Below are 17,282 nucleotides of genomic sequence, written 5' to 3'. Positions count from 1 at the left end.
CTGGTACGTAAAGTTTTTACAACAGCTAAAGATGACTTTTCTGAAGAAAATATGCATTACTTCCTTTTCCAGGATGATAACGCTTCATGTCACTGAGAGAAAATCGTTAATACATGGTTCAAGAATATGACTATTTAGAATCTCATGTGGCCTCCGAACTCACCTGACATGAATCCAATTGAAAATTTGGATCGATATGAGAAGATGATTCAATAGACAACTATCTCGAATAAAATGAAATTCAAGGAACAGATAATCCGGGTGTGATTCCGTGAATTCGAGGTTGCATTTTACAATAGCCTTGTTACCAAAGGGCCCCGATGATTCGCTGCACTGCAGAAAGTCTATGGTGCATATACAAAATATAGTTTGCTGTATTGTACTTCCCGATGTTCGTACACAATATATCTTACCCTTAAGAAATTCCATTTCTTGTTTTCTGCTATTGTTGTTGATCTTTTTCACTTTTATGTATAACTCTTCCTATAAACGATTTTGCTCAAAACACACATAGCTACTTGCATATGCATATAAATTCACTAAATTCATGTCAAAAGCCTGAAACTGTGGCGCAGGTATTAAGAATGAACTGCTCATTGGTGATATACATTGTAGTATTATCAGGAATCCATGTAAAAAATCATATTGGTTAATGTATGTTGCGAAAACCATATCAGAGCAAGTGTCGCTATTTTTTCTTTACAGAGTGTATTATTATAAGGATGCAACAACGCGTTTAACGGCCCTCTTCAGCAGCATGCATAGCTAGCCTATATACGTGGACCTGTCGTTTAAAGCTGTTGGATCCATACTCTTCAAGTCTGTATGCGGAAAAAAAAAATCAAAAATCGAACCCGGGATTATATGCACAGCAAGTTAGTGTATTTCGTGATCATGAAGAGACACTAATTTAGCATCAACTGATGTCCAAGATCAACTTTCTTGCTAAAACTGTACAAGAATGTTCACATGAATTTTCAGATTCGCCTTAGAAATTGTGCAGTTTGGAGTTTGTCTTAACTGCATAAAAATTACAGTATATCGGTTTGAAATGCAACAAAACATTTTCTCCGAATATTTATTCAACATTTTCGTAAGGAAAGTAAATTCTTTATTTTTCCAAACATTGGTAACGTTCAATTAATTATTTTTGTTAAAAACATATTAGTTATTACTATTTTTTTAAAAATCTTTCCCATACTTACAGCCTGTCTGAGTGCGGGTTGGAGATTCTGGAAAAATGCCGCAGTATCAACAGGATCATTGGGATTAGCAGCTGCTGCAGCTTGTCTTTGTTGTTCCAAACGCTGCTGAGCTAAAACCTCTTCTTGAATGGAAGGTGGCAATGCAGCTAAAAATTCCGGATTCACCTCTGGAACACCCTCCGCAGCACTCTCTGTTGCCTGGGCTTGAGCACGTTCACGAAGTCTTTGCAATCTGAAAAATCAAACAACCAAATGATGCTTTGTTCAGAAGAATTTGGTATCATGAAATCCACAGAGTAATTTTCCCACCTTTTATGTCTACTGGGGGACCAAAGCTGGAAATTCTGAAGTGTAACAGCTTTACTTCACTACTGTGGACTCCTCAATTGTCACAATCCAACGCTCGTACATTACCATTCAATTACTTTTCTCACTGATTATTCTACAGGATGAGCGGAAAGGTAAGTGTTCATTAAAAATTGTCTGTAACGTTTGTAAATATTAATGGATTTCGAAGTCAGCTTGCTATATGAGACTAATGGTCCCGTCTCATCACATCTCTGAGTTTGATTTCTTAGCCACTACATACTTTTTATTATTGTACGCATAAATACAGGCTCGTAGCTAAAGCGGACTGGGCTTGTTTAAAATTATTTATTGACCCCCTTCTAAAACAGAATTTTTCAAGAGAATTTTAAAACTTAAACTAGATACGAAATTCTTGGATTTCTATTTACCAAATGCCATTCAATTTAGCACATTTTACTCATTTTGCACACAACTGTGTGTCTTACTAGATGCACAAAATATCTATCATAATTGAATAATAATATATAATTGAATTGAACCATGTACAACATTTTTTAAATACATAAAATATATTTTTGTAATCACGACTTTCTATACCATAATATTTGTCAGATAATATGTTCTTTGAAAAAGGAGTTAGAGCCCTGTTATAGATTCCATAAATAATTAATTTAAAACCGTTTTGTGTTGTTCTTTTATGTATGTCACGGCCTCCTCACAGTATCCATTTCTGCCCCCCGTAAGAAATCAGACTGGCCAACAGAAATATCTCCGCAAACTGAAAGTTTAAATAATAAATTATATATAGTAGTGACACACACCAACGAGGTACAATTTAACGCTAGTGATGCTGAGCGTTATATATATATATATATATATATATATATATATATATATATATATATATATAGGGCGCGGAAAAATTCGTAATTTTAACTTCGATAAAAATAATGTATTTGTCTATAATTTATTAACTTGTAAGAAAATATAAATCGCGAGAAAAAATGGTTTGTTTTCGTTGTAAATAACCCTATGAACTGTAACCCTATTACTACGAACCACTCCATAAAGCTAGTGTGCAAAACAATTGAGGAGTTTGAAGCAATAAGGGCGTTAAGTCTGAACAATGCAGTTGGAGAAAAACGATGTTGAAAATTTTAGTAGTTTTTTTTTCTTACATAAAACAATGTAATATGCAGTATTTTATTCCGATATTGAATTGAAATGTTACCGGGAGTCTTAAACAAGCATGGCAAAAGCCACAAATGCGTTTGATGCAAAAAACGCGTAAAGTCGCTTACGCCCTTATTACATCAAACTCCTCAATTACAGAAATTTGTATTGAATGTAACTTGAATAAAGTACTAACTGAAATTAAAACGTACGTTATTACTATTAGGGGAAATACCAAAAGAAAAAGGTTGCCATGAGTGGGGATCGAACTCAGGATCTCTGACTCCGCAGTCCAGTACGCTAACCGTATGGCCACAGGGTACGAAATTGACAATTCGCATTTTCACAATGTTATGGAAATCCCTTTTTCTTGTGTGTTGATTCAAGCGCCGTCCGTGAAGGTATTGTTTTCAATTCTGGGCCAAATCACCATCCCTTTTTCTGGAGAATTCAAAAGTGCAATAAGAATTGTGGGTTCCAATTAAAATTTTTCACGTTACCCCCCGTACCCCAAAAGAGGTGGGGACATGGGGTTGCGTTTGGTATCGCTGGATAGCTTTTCAAAAACTATTTAACATGTATTTGTTTGCTTTTCTGACCTGTATATTTCGCGAGATATTGGGCCATTCCGAGACTTTTTCCACACCCTGTTAAAGTAAGTGTTACTGAAGTAATATGATAAAATGGAGTGGTAGCGGCACTGATATTCAGGAAAAGATTTGATGTATCGGACTATCAGTTTATGTACGTACCTTAGTTGTTCACTGATAACCTCCTCTCTCATCTCAGCTGGTAATGCAGCCAAAAATGAGGGGTCGACACCTTCAGGAATTTCAATGTTCCCCAGGATCGTGAAAGTGTCAGAATTTCCCAAAATAGCAATGCCAGTTCCTTCCTCGTTCTCCTCTTGAGGCTCAGAAAGTGACCTGGAAACATCAGCACTTGTTTACAACAGGAAGTATGTCAAATCAACTAACAGACTACGTAGGTTTTATCAAGACAAGACAGGAATAGTGTCGACCTACTTAATTCAATTTACTGTACTCTGTTGATCTATACGTTTTAATACATATATATTTTTAATGAAAATTCTAGTCTTGTAAATTTTAGAAAAGTAATTAGGCCTGTTTAACAAGGTGTTAAGAAAATCGTTTCAGGTATAATCACACAATCTCATTCATCAAGAACCTCAAAACGAACAAAACTTTTCAATTGAATTTTGAATAACGAGCTTTATAAGGTAGACAGGTGTCACTTTTTCTAATACATGCAAATCTACAAATTATCTAAGTATATACTAAAACTTTGCGTGTGTTCAATATTTAAAATTACATGAAACTTTCTGTGTCGATATATCAGATAGTCCACGAAAGTATTAAGCCTTCAGTTATATATCAGGATGGCGTTGAAGTCTCACAGCTCAGGCTACACGAGTCGCAGCTAGTCAATGCTAGTATTAGTAACAGCCGACAGTTGAAGCTAGTAGATGTATAAATTCTTACATCAGCCGTAAAGGGTAGGATTTAGATTTCTGGGCTATCGACATCGATGGTCATTTAGCCCGTCATGTATGAGGGATGACGTCCCTCGGCAATCACATTATCCAGAGAAAGGATTGGCGAAGGAAGGAATCGGCCTGGAACCTGTAAGTTAGGTACCACCCCGCCATTTGCTTGGTGTGAATGAGGAAACTCCAGGAAAACCCCATTCAGGATGGCTGGCCTGAGAAGGGTTTTACGCTTTTTGGACCGAGTGTCTCCACTGAGAATCGAACCCGGGACCGCTCGCGAGAGCGTTAGCGAGTGCGCTACGCGGAGTCACACATCAGCCGTAAAGTATTGTGTCGTTGAGATGAGTGAACCTTCCGCAAACCTGTGCTGTAGTTTGCAATTTTATTCCTATCAGGACGCAAGTACTGCGTAAGCACGTGAAGAAATTTCTCCTGTTATGGCCAAGATACGTTATCAAGAGCAAAAGCCACAAGATGGTTCAGTAATTCGAAATTTTGATATCCAAGACGTTCCTTGCAATGGATCAAAAATCAATACCTCAAAAATGGATGATATTCTGGCAAAGCTTAGCAACACCGGGATATAAGCAGTTATGACATCACCATTGACGTAAACTTTGATCATCAAACAGTGGTAAACCATTTGGAGAAAGATGGCTACAAAAAAGAAGCTCGACGTTTGGGTATAACATTATCTGACTCAACAGCATATACTCGATGGAAGTTCTACCTGCCAATCTATACTGAAAAGTAATGAACTCGAGCCATTTTTACAGCGGTTGACCACGAGTGATGGAAACTGGATAACCTACAACAATGTGCGAAGGAGATAGTGCTCCAAGCGACGAGAATCTTCACTGTCTGCAGCAAAGCCCACATTGACGCCTAGGGAGGTTATGTGGCGCGTTTGGCGGAATTCGTAAAGCATCGTGCATCGCGAGGTACTTCTGCCGCCGGGAAGAATGATAGACTCGAACCTGTGCTGTCGACAATTAGTACAAATGCACCAAACAATTCGAAAGAAATGGCAGGAACTGGTCAACAGAAAGGGTGTCGTATACCGCACTGACAGTTCCAGACCGCGTACATCTTTAACGACCCGTCAGAATTTAGCTGAGAGACCTCCATGCATCTATGGTATAGCCTGGACCTGGCATCGTCCGACTATCATTTGTTTCGGGCTGCAAAACTCTCTGGTGTTAAGTTAGTTTCAAAAGAGACCCGTGAAAACCACGTTACAATTGTTTGATTAGAAACCACACAATTTCTACAGTGACGGGATTACGATACTGCCGGAGAAATGGCAGGTCATCGACCAAAATAGTGCATATGTTAGTCTCAAATAATACATGTATTCTTAATTTTTATCTTCAAAGGCTCAATACCTTTTTGATAACCTGTTATATTAATCACGAGTCTGTAATCTTAAATATTAAATATGCAAACTATTTTCAGATTTACAGAATAGAAAGTAAATATTGTAAAAGCAAATTATAGATAAAAATATCTCATTTGATATGTAGTGTGTTATATACAGCTAAGTAGGCCAGTTAGTTTTTAAATATAATATATTGTGCATAATAACTTAATTCTAAGTGTTTCCTCTACTGTTATAACTTTGTTAGAAATCATTTTTCGTGCTAAGAATTGACCTGTTGCTGTTGTATAAAGCATTCTAGCTTCGGACTGAGGACAACCAGAGGCAGGCTTTATTTCTATCCTTCCTGCGGGATACGAAATCAATCTAAAAATGGCATGATCTGGACCTTTCATTCCGAATTCTTTGTTGACGCTAAAAGTGCAAGTGGTCTCTTTCTCCTATTTTGGTTGTTCTGCATCTTGCCGGGATTAACACCACCGGCGACGTGTTTTCTAGAAAATCTTATCAGGGAGTCCCATAACTTGGCCTACTCTCTCTGAATCAAGTGACTGTACCCGCATAGTGTCAGTTTCCTTACTGAAAAGTTTCGCAGTAGGACTTCTCAACTGAATTCCGGGTCCCCAGTATAATAGAGTCCCCAGTAGTTAGTTTCCAAAGCAACTACTTTTACACTGCTTTCATATCCTGCTCAAAAGCTAGGAGAGAAGCTTATCTCTTTTCGAAAGTCTCTAGTTTCCTTTATTCGGAACTAGAATGCTTTATAAAAAAAGAAGCCAACTTGAAAAATGAGTAAAAATTTTTAACAAGTTCAACGTTACATCTGTTGTACAAAAGACACTTATCTAATTTACAAACCGTATATTTTGTTTACTTGTTGAAACTTCTGGATATAGTTTGTAAGATTAATCTACAGCGGAATCACTAATATTAAAGAAAACTATGTCTAACTAAATTACCTTTATAAAACACAAAACGAAATTAACATGCGGCAAAAGGCTTTGAGTACACGTCACAAAAAATTCAGATTTAAAATTAGAACTGCTCTAAACGTGACAACATCTATGCATATTTCAAGTACAAATATGGAGAACTTTACATAAGCATGCACAAAGAAATATAGCCCAACAAGTGGGGTATCATACCTGAGTTCTGTAGCTTCAGCTCCTGCTCCACTGCTAGCTGGTTGAGATTCTCCCCCACTTTCAATCTGAGAGCGAAGCCAACTGGCAGCTGCTTCCAGATCGATGCAATCTTCTACGGCCATTCGAGGTCTCCTCTGACCGGCAGCAACTGGGGTTATCGTTTCTTCAAGGGCAGCAGCACCCTGAGACGCTTCATCTTCTGATGCACGGGACCTCTGCGAGCCACTTTCTTCTTGTCCACTTCCTTCAGGCGCCTCATCTTCCACGTCCCCGCGTGATGATCTCATTACTGCAGCAGTACGACTACTGAGGCTGTTCTCCGGCAATTCATCTTCTACTGCTACACGAGACAACCTTCGTGGCGCTGCTGCATTAGTAGTGTTCGCCGCCGGTAATTCATGTTCGATTGTCACCCGTGAGGATAACCTTCGTGGCATTACGGTTGCGACACGAGGTGGCTCTTGAGCTACGCTACTTCCAGGCATCTCTTCATCTGAAGTGCGTGATCTTCTTCGCGTCATTATATTAGTACGGAACTCTTCCGATAAGCTACTTTCAGACATTTCTTCCTCTCCACCTACACGAGACCTCCTCCGCGGTGGCATGTTATTTCGGAGCTCTTGCGGTAAGCTACCTTCTGGGACCTCCTCTTCTGTTAAGCGTGAAGATCTTCGTGGAAAGACGGAGTTCTCGACAGTAGTGCTATGTCGCATTTCTTGGTTAGCTGAAGGTGTGCGTGATGCTGCTGCTCCTGGGAACAGGTCAATTAGTTCTTGTGGAACTTGCCTCACAGCGGAATGAGCGTTACTGGCTGGAGCAGTCACCATGTCGGACTGTGATCCATCTTGCTGTGAAGTAGCCTCTTGAAAGCCGAATTCAGATGAACCACGACCATTCTGATCAGAGTCCCGTTCCGCATTCTCTGATTCTCCTGAAATGGGTATTAAGGGTGGGAGTGTGCTTGTTAATAAAGCGTATGTACGAGAATCCATGCGAGAACCCATATAATTACTTGAGTTGCTGTCGTTTGTACCTGCAAGCTCTGTAGTTTCAGTACGTTCATTTGTGTTCGACCGAGAAACATCATCTCGATCTTCATTTACATCTCGAATACATGCTGCGATCATTCTACCCAAAGGCATTTGAGAAGTCTCTGCATTGGTCGCGTTAGGCTCAGCATTGGCGTTCGCTGGCTGTGATGGTAGGAATTCGGTTAGAGATGTAAGTAGTCCAGAGGTCAATTCGGAGAAATCAGGGCCTTCAATAGGTGTCGATGAAAGCGTTGGGCGTAGCACAGATTCCACAATCGATTCCGCCAGACTTTCAGTCGCTGAAGTGACAATCCGAGTGCTTGTCCCTTGGGTAGGTGCACTTTCGGTTGTTGGAACAGTTTCAGAAGTAGCCACTTCCATCTCACCTAAACACAAAAGAAAGATATTCAGAGACATAGAAGTTAACGAGGTCTGAGTAATTTTAAGAGAACTAACTACGAAATAACGATATCTGAAAATTCCAACATATAAACAAAGAAACATGAACGAAATGTAAAGACAGTGGCGACACAATATATAGAAAAGTATCTTACGAGAAGACATAATAATGGAGAAAGGCAGAGATTCTACCACAATGGCATTTGTTTGGTGGGACTAAGAAAAATCGCAATCTGAGAACAAACCTTATTCAGTAAAGTTAAGAAGCTAAATATTACAGATACTGCTGCCATAACTGTTAACTTATTTAATGATACATGTAAGTCCCATCAGATGAAACTCTTTACTTTAAACATATGTAACCAACAGTGCTAATTATCTTCTGACAACGAAACACGTTATTTTAGTGCAAAAGAAACTTGTAACACAAGTCATTTTTATATGTAAGAACACATGTTGAGAAGAGCAAGCCTAATACAAATGATGGAATTTGTCAGTCAGTGTATCTACCTTGATTCGTTTCTGGCTTCAATGTATTGTTTGGACAAAAAGCTTCAGTACTGTCCTCCATATTTTAAAGTTCTTTCGAAGTGGATGATCGCGAGATTCGAATCTGGGACAGATTAATTACTAAGCAAGAATGTTATCCGTTCATTTACAAGGGGATATCGAAAAGTTTCGAGCAATCAGCTTGAGTGGAAACACAGAAAATAGTTAGAAACCGTCTTAAGTATGTGTATTATAATTTTCTTAGCTTAAAGACAATTTTTTATCAGCCTACGAGAAAGATTAAAGAAAAACGCTTTTACATTAGCACTCTGTTCGTCATGGCGTCTGTTACTCTCTATATCTCGAGAAAAAGAAAAGAGCTATCAACAAACTGCCTTCAAATTTGGATTTAACCCTCGATTTGCATACTTATTTTAAACATCTGAGTTGTTTGTCAACGGCTTCGTCAGGAATCCATTGGAGGGGGGGGGGGGGGGTTTCGACTGTATCCCGAGAATCAAAGGCTATCAAAATACGATTTTAGAAGTCAAAATCAGTCACCTCGAATTAATACGCACTTTTCAATTTTATGAAGTGCCTGCCAATGGTGTTGCCACGGACTTCCTTTGTATATTCGTGTAACGCTCAGTACCTCACGAACAACAGCAGTTATCGATAAATGATCTTTAGATTCGGAACGATCACCCTTCGATTTATCAGGGCGTTTCTAGTGTCATGATCTGCCACCCAATGGCGCCGCTCAGAGTGTTTATTCGCTTTTCGAAGAGTTTATTTAGAAACTTATATTAAAGATCAGTTCTCAATTTAACGTCGTAGAAACTGCGTTCTCAGCTGTCGAGTCGCGACAGAGCCACCCACGTTTAAAAGTAAACTTGCTTTGTTATCTTTTCCTTTTATCATAGATAAATAATGGAATGGATTATAAATGATAACCCTGAAATACGTTCAAACCTAAATACGACGGAAACCAACCCTCAACGAGCAAGGTCATGCTGACAATTGTTTAAGACCAGCATCGAGTAGTGATGATGGATTCCCTGGATAAGGGTAGTACAATTACAGGGGCACACTATGCTCCACTGCTGCAGAAATTACGGGATTCCATTCGAACCAAGAGATGTGAAATGTTGATCAAAGTGTCATATCCTTCAAAGCAACCTCCAGTTTCCAACTCCCATTTTGCCCAGATAACAGCACGAATCTGCGGTATGAAATCCTTCCCTATCTTCCGTACTATCCTGAACTTGCATTATCTGACTTTCATTTTCTTAACGATGAAGTCATTTTTGAAGGGGAAGCACTTGAAAGACAATGAAACTGATTTCAGAAGTCAAGGCATGGCTTCTAGAACAATCTGCGGACTTAAGCAAAATCAAGGTCTTCACAAGTGCATAAAGCAAATTGGGAAAATGTGTGGGCATTGGTGGTTTTATGTAAGAGAAGAACTAATGTCTTTGCCAGATTTCGTTTATGTCGGTCAATAGTAAGTGGGCCAGGGGAATTTTTTTTAACACTCCAGGTATGAGGGAGTCTTCTCGACGGATTGCCTTCCACAGAGTAAAATAATCACTATTATTGCGATTTTCTAGCTCAGTTATGTGAGGAATTCAAGGTGAAGCAGACAGGAATGTCTAGAAAACGGGTGCTGCTGTTGGCTGGCACGTAACTCTTCTATTTAAATTTAAAAAAAAGTTAAATCAGGATTCGAAAAATTTTCTCCGTCCATCACCGAATGATTTCTTCCTTTTTTCGAAACCTAAGGCTCCACTCAACCACCATCATTCTAAAACAAATGTTAACATCCTTTCTGAAATGTTGCAAACTGAACTGTCTGTTTACAAACCTTTCACAAGATGACCGACTGCTCGCAGAAAAGGTCGCTTAGCCTGTGACTTTGTAGCAAAAGGAAGTCTTCCAGTTTTACGTCCAACAATTACTTAGGCTAAGGGAGACGGTGATAATGAGAATGAATGAAACAGTGGGGCGAGATGGTAAAACCCTGACAAAAACCACGTACACGGTGTTAGTCTACCACAAAGCCCACTTTGCGCGAGCTCGGTTCAAACCAGATCCCCCATGCACCAGAAGAGAACTTTCTACGACTGAGTCACAGCGACCACTGTGACTATATAGAAAAGGACCAATTCTGTCATAGAGCAATAGCTGTAGAAAGGTGTTTTAGGTAGTTGAACAAGCTAGTTGATACATCCGCGACCTCATTTTCCGAGCTTTTGTAACTACCTGAGAATTTCTGATTTATTCTTCTTGGTACATAAAATTTACTCCTACTGTTCTACGAAAGCAAAATGTAGAAAATAAGAAACGTACTTTCTGTAGTATCCTTCTTTGCTTCTGTTTCTCGCTTCTTCGCTGCTTCTTCCTCCATCTGCTTCCTTCGCTTTTCTCGTCTTTCAGCGTGCTCTTTGTCTTTTGCCTTTCTAAGCCAATTGGACATCTGATACGCAACGCCTGGAAAAACAAAAATACATCGCTAACCACATCTTTCTAACAAATAAGCATAACAAATACAATATAAGGCATTAGCATTTTTTTAACTAATAATAAAAAGAAAGTTAAAATGGATTATCAAGGTTAAAATGTTGTCACAATAGCTACAACATATTTAATGCATGCATGCATTATGGTTAATTCTAATGAAATGTCTTGGGAATGTTAGAATAATCTGCCAACTTGGTCCACGTAATTCTGTACAGGTTTCACAAGCCCACGACTGAAATGTGATGGAAAATCTTCCAGCCCAAAAAAATTATAACAAATCGAGAAGCATTTAATAAACATGAAGCATCATTCACGATCAAACTTATTTTCGGAACATCAATAAGGAACATACTACTGTGGGTTTAAGTCTTCTCTCTATGATTAAATTATTGCCTCAAAATGACTGAGATTGCTTTCCTTTAAGTTGTGGAAACATGAAACAAAACTCTTGAGCCTATTTTACATCATACATATAATGATTTAGCATACACATAGGAAATACAATCTTTTCAATCAAATATCAACTACATCCACATCTGCATCTTTTCTCTAAACCTTTCGTCAACTCGTTCAAATTTATTTGTTAAATATTCATAGTTTGTCAAATTGAAGATTAGTGCTTACAGATAGTGTCTATACAATGAATACCAAAATTTGTGTTCGATCTAGAGATGCGGTTTGGGAGTGTTGGAAGAACAGTTTTCTTTTTTCTCTTTGTGTAATTGTGATACATGTAAAATAAGACGAATTTATTACTAAAGAGAGTCACTACCAGTATTGAAGCAAATTACAACTATTTCAACTTGAAAAATAACAAAAAAAGTAACAAATCACGTACCTGCAATACAATCTGTAGAGCACTCTGAGTCAACTAATTTCGACTCCTCATTCCACCACTGTAAGGCCATTGGAATATTGTTTAGAGTTGCGGTTAAACTTGGACCAAACAAGTAACCAGACTGATCCTGCCAAGTACAGAAAATCAATAAATTAGGAAAATCCTTAGCGTATTATGAATTAACTGATTAGCTAACTTTTTTAAAATCAGTTTTATGTCCCACTATTGTGGCCTATAGACTAATGGGAGCCCATGAAAAATTCATTATAATGACTAGGGTAATAATGACAAATATACATCCACAATTTAAATTGGTATAGAATGGTTTAGCTTATTAGCCTAACCTCAGAGCACTCGACTACGCCAATAGGTTATGTGGATGAGTCAACCAAGATCCACTAGCATTGCTGTTTCGGCAAATTCTTCAATTTATCACAGGCAGAATTTTGGACTCATCTGTGGGAACCACAGAAATGTGTAGAATGTGAAAGATTGTCTACGTTTAGTGTTGTCTTATAAACAACGGAGTACAATAAGAGAGATCCGTAATTTTTGCTTAAATTTCCAATAGTTTAAAGAATAAACAGATCAAAGATAATCAAGTAGGGAAACGTGCTACATGAAAATAAATGTGAACCACACGATAGCTTCTACTTTCTTTACCTGTACTTGTTTGGAACCATAAAGTAGCTTCTGGATCTGTGCATTTTCTTTAAAACTGAAAACAAACTTACTTGACTTGGTCACTTTGATACTAAATAGAATTACAACTTGTATAGTGATCAGTATATTAACTTCAAATTGTATTTTTCAATAATTATGCTTTCAGGAACTTTCGCCTAAAAGCGCACTATTGTCTTTCAATATCTTTACAAAGGAATGTACATTTATCTACTAAAGTTCAAAAGGTATAAAAAGTATGACGTTATCTTTTGATGATATACTTAAGTTAATTATTCTCTCTTCGCTACAATACATACCACAAAGTTGATATCTTCTTCTTCTGTATTTGCAAATATTCCAAGACCATTATCCATCAATACGACTCTCGTATCACGAATATTTGCCCCTGCGAGGGCCTGACTAGCTGTTATTTGCAAGTCTTGGTTACCTGAGCCCAAGAGTCTGAAAAAAGAAAAGTTTAGTTTAAGAGCTCATACAAAAGTTAGTATTTTATTTTACTACTTAAGTGTTTACGGGTAAGAAGAGATCATATGGGTAACGGGAGTTTTTCGACTGCTGGGTTTCCCAAATAATTATCATTGTGGTATACTAGGTATGCAACTTTTTTTTTTTTTAATACATAAAAAAGAACAATTAACTTGGGGTTTGGAAACTGTAAAATCTAATACTTTGAAGTGAAAAATAATTAACCCCACTACCACACAGAACCGCATAAACTTCCATAACCTATTTTTGAGAATCCGGAATGCTGTCGGGGTAGATAATTTTCCCTTTTATTTGTTGTGTTACGTTACCAAAGGAAGCCCAGATGTGTTTTGCGTCATTGGGAATAGGAGTTCACCCGTCTGTTGGAGTGAAGTCTGCCATACTTCGCTTGCATAAAATATTATAGCATGGCAAAGGATTAGGTATGTTCTAAAGCTCTGAATACGGATTCCTAGAATCCTTTTCGTTATATCAATTTCCAAGACACACAACAGTGTCATCTACAAATTATTCCGATAAAGGAAGTATTGTTACTTACTTTTTATTTTAAACCAAACCAAACCAAGTTTTTCCTCGTACAATCACAATCAAATTGTTCCTGTGGCCACACCTGAACTTCCATAGGTAACATCAAAGAAAATTTTGATAGTGACTGTCATGTTTTACAGTCCACAGCAAAAAACCTGGAACATGAGCATGTAAGTTGATTGTGAAACTAGGCCTAACAGCCCAGGGAATCAACATAACGTCTAAGTGGCAAGAATCACGCCAGACGAAACATCAGCGTTCTCCCCTGCACACTTATTTTGGAGCAAAAGACTTCGTTGTTTTTTTCAATAAACTTACATTCTCATGTTACAGGTTTTTTGCTGGGGACTGTACAATCATATCCTACAATAATCGTCAAAACTTTACACTTTTTTTGTTTTTAACACTTATCTAAAACCAAAGACAAGTTCTTACGTGAAAGATCTGAAAATATCCTTACCTTTGCAAGATCATTGGAGGATTTGGACTTCGTGAGTTGAGCTGGAGATACTGATATCGCCTTTGTCTATTGTTCGATCGCTGACCACGGGGTGTAAGGTTTCCTACTTCGAGTGTGTGTCTTGATGTTAGCAGAGGATGTCCTGACGTTCCTGGACTAGCAGCTGAAAATTCAATTACAGTGATATCTGTACATATATTCTTCACAAAGAAAATAGTTAAGCCACTAACAACGTTAATCTAATCACAGAACCAAAGCTAAATTACTACTGAAACAAATTACTTTAAACTGATAATGTCTAAAAGCTCAGTCTATTATGTGGTGGACAATGTCCCTCATTAATGGCATTCGTGTACAACCATCAAAGTTCGTCTGCAATAAATTAAAACTTACAGACAGTCTGAGTTATACCCAAAACAGAAATTCATGTAATGGGTTCTGAGCACACACAGAGTGTGCTCGCCTTTGGTGTGTGTAGTTCTACATTCTACTCCAATGGCGCTTAGTTTCCGCTAGAAAACTGTCCAAATTGTGACAAGTAAAGCAAAATTTTAAAATCAAAACCCTCAGTCAAGTACGCTGAATTAATCGGCAACGACGTACAAGACCACTCTACACTTAGAGAGCCATCCCCGAACAACCCAAGCGGGTATCAAACTAGGTACACCCAGCACATCAAAGACGAGTGTGACAACTATCCACTTTCTATACATACAATCAAGGATATAAAAGATGTGAAGTTAAATACGAAAACATATTATAGAATAATAATTGGATAACTACGTGTCAACAGACGAACTTTTAAACTTTCGAAGACGGGGAGGAACACGCTGAAACGTTGAAATAAAATTTTGATCACTTGTCCTATATTTAAAGCCTCTACACTAAAAAATTGTAGGTGAGATATCTATCTATCAATATTATATATATATATATATATATATATAAAATCAAGGCTGAAACAAGCAATCATGATTCTCCTTTATATTTTTAACGTAGTTTTCGCGGATACTTATGATTACTACTTTACATATTTCATCCAAGATTTGTTGACCGAATTTCTGACCTTCCAAACGGAAGTTACTACTTTCACTTTTGAGTAATTCTGAATTTAATTATTACATACATTGGAGGATGATTATTGTGAAATTATAATTTTAAAATATTGTTCCGGCATTAAGTAAACGGTGTTCTACAATGTCTTATAAAGAGAGATGCTGCTTCTAAAACGTCATAAATATAATAATAATAATAATAATAATAATAATAATAATAATAATAATAATAATAATAATAATAATGAGACGAAACCCCGAACGTTCCATTTAACAAAATGTCGATGGCTTCTCAAAGGAAAAGGTATCAGTAATCACAATAACTGTGACGGATTTTTCGTTATGCTGATTACGGAGAAGCATGGAACTGTACTAAAATATGAAAATCTGGTAGCAAAAAAATAAATAAGTGGACAAATATAATAAAATAACAAAAAAAAATCAGACTGAATATTTTCCCTTTGTTTTGTAAAATTAATTGGACTAATCAACAACTAATCCGCTAAGCAAATAAAGTATAAATACTAGATATTTTACAACTCAACAGCGAGCAGCACTGTGAAGGCAATGTGTGCCAACAGTTAACAAAAACAAATGAGACAGAATTAAAATATTAAAAACAAAGTATTATATGGAGGATCTGAAGACGAATGATAGACTTCGAAAAATATAGTATGAACTATTCTGAGAAAAAAAAAGTATGTAAGCATAGTTTGAAAATTATTCATTTCCGCGCAAAAAAAAAAAAAAAAAATAAATAAAATAAATAAATAAATAAGGCTTTTGATGGACCTAGATCCATCACTATGAACAAGTACAAGAAAATGGTGTTAACCATTGGACGTGGAAGGGATATCAACATCAGAGGCGTTCAAAACTAGCACCAGCGGTACAAGATAGTCAACAACGCCCAGTAACGACAAGTTGCATTTATGAAGCGCGGGATTTTTTCTTAACTGAGTAGTTTCTATGATCCTCTGAGTTCCTCACAACTTTACTCACTACACCAGTTCCTTGATACAACTCGATACAGTAACTGAGAGTAATTACGATCGGTGAACGTGACCACCAAATTAGCCTGTAGCATCTAATCCACTGACCTCCCAGGTACGCACATGTAGGTAGTTTGTAGTGCGTTGTGTTAACTGGACTGATACCCCGTTTAATAGGTAGAATATAAAAAACAGATAACAAGAGGTATATCCTCAAGTGCAGCTGGTAGGATACTAATCAGAATGTTACAGTACTCATTTACATCCAGATTATTAATAAATCGGGTCAATGATTTTACTTGTGTCCGTTTCAGTAGCGAGGCTATATGAGACGTGGACCTACAGCTTAACCTGAGTTCCGAACCACATGAGCTTCCGACGGGAATCGAACCCGCGCCTTCCGCTTCAAAGGCACATACTCTATTCACACAGCCACAAGAAAGTTCACCGAGCTAATGAGCATGTCATATGTAAGCCCACGTCACATATTAACAGAAATGTTCCTTTGAAATAGACTTTTTATAATGCATGAGGATTGTCTCAGACCTCATAAGAGAGAGTTATGACTATTGCTGATACATCTTTGGTAAACGCTACATTATCTGTAAAAAGAATCACCTCGTGCAACTGTGAATGGTGAAGAATACATTAAATGCAATTCTTACTTCCGTATTTCCCGTTTCAGACTTGTCATTGATACGCCTTTATACCACAACATAAACTCACTCTCTGCACGGACAGCAATTTATGTAGTGCTATGACTACATTAGATAGAATTACATATGCTTTCCTTATTAAGTGCTACTCGCCTTTTCTAAACAATGAAAACGATTAGTCTTCAGTAGCATTCGGCACACATGATAGTCAGGAGTACGATATACTGGAAAGTAACCACCGTATTTTTCAACAGTTGCGCTACAAATGCCACTAGAAATATTCGGTCATAGATCATGTTGACGTATTCTGCACTACTAAACAGTGACAGTATCAACGACCAAGGACTCTGTAGTCACGCACAAATACTACTTACTCGTTACACGTCACCACCACTGATCCTTCCGTCAAAGAGTGTTGGGCGCG

General features: G+C 37.6%; 1 protein-coding gene across 7 annotated transcripts in view; it reads right to left on the bottom strand.

Moving 5' to 3' along the window:
- Positions 1-17,282, bottom strand: part of HUWE1 (HECT, UBA and WWE domain containing E3 ubiquitin protein ligase 1) — a 220,624-nt gene that overhangs the window by 43,307 nt on the left and 160,035 nt on the right. For all 7 annotated transcript variants that reach the window (XM_081761380.1, XM_081761379.1, XM_081761384.1 and 4 more), the window contains 7 exons: positions 14,156-14,318; positions 12,978-13,122; positions 11,998-12,124; positions 10,989-11,129; positions 6,721-8,137; positions 3,440-3,613; positions 1,206-1,437 (listed from right to left, as the gene is read on the bottom strand). In XM_081761380.1, coding sequence (XP_081617506.1) covers positions 1,206-1,437; positions 3,440-3,613; positions 6,721-8,137; positions 10,989-11,129; positions 11,998-12,124; positions 12,978-13,122; positions 14,156-14,318 — 2,399 coding nt within the window. The remainder of the gene's footprint in view (positions 1-1,205; positions 1,438-3,439; positions 3,614-6,720; positions 8,138-10,988; positions 11,130-11,997; positions 12,125-12,977; positions 13,123-14,155; positions 14,319-17,282) is intronic.

The sequence above is a fragment of the Thermobia domestica genome, chromosome 6 (assembly GCF_964235325.1).
Source record: "Thermobia domestica chromosome 6, izTheDome1.hap1.1, whole genome shotgun sequence".
NCBI classification, from domain to species: Eukaryota; Metazoa; Arthropoda; class Insecta; order Zygentoma; family Lepismatidae; genus Thermobia; species Thermobia domestica.
This window is presented reverse-complemented; position numbering and strand designations above follow the sequence as displayed.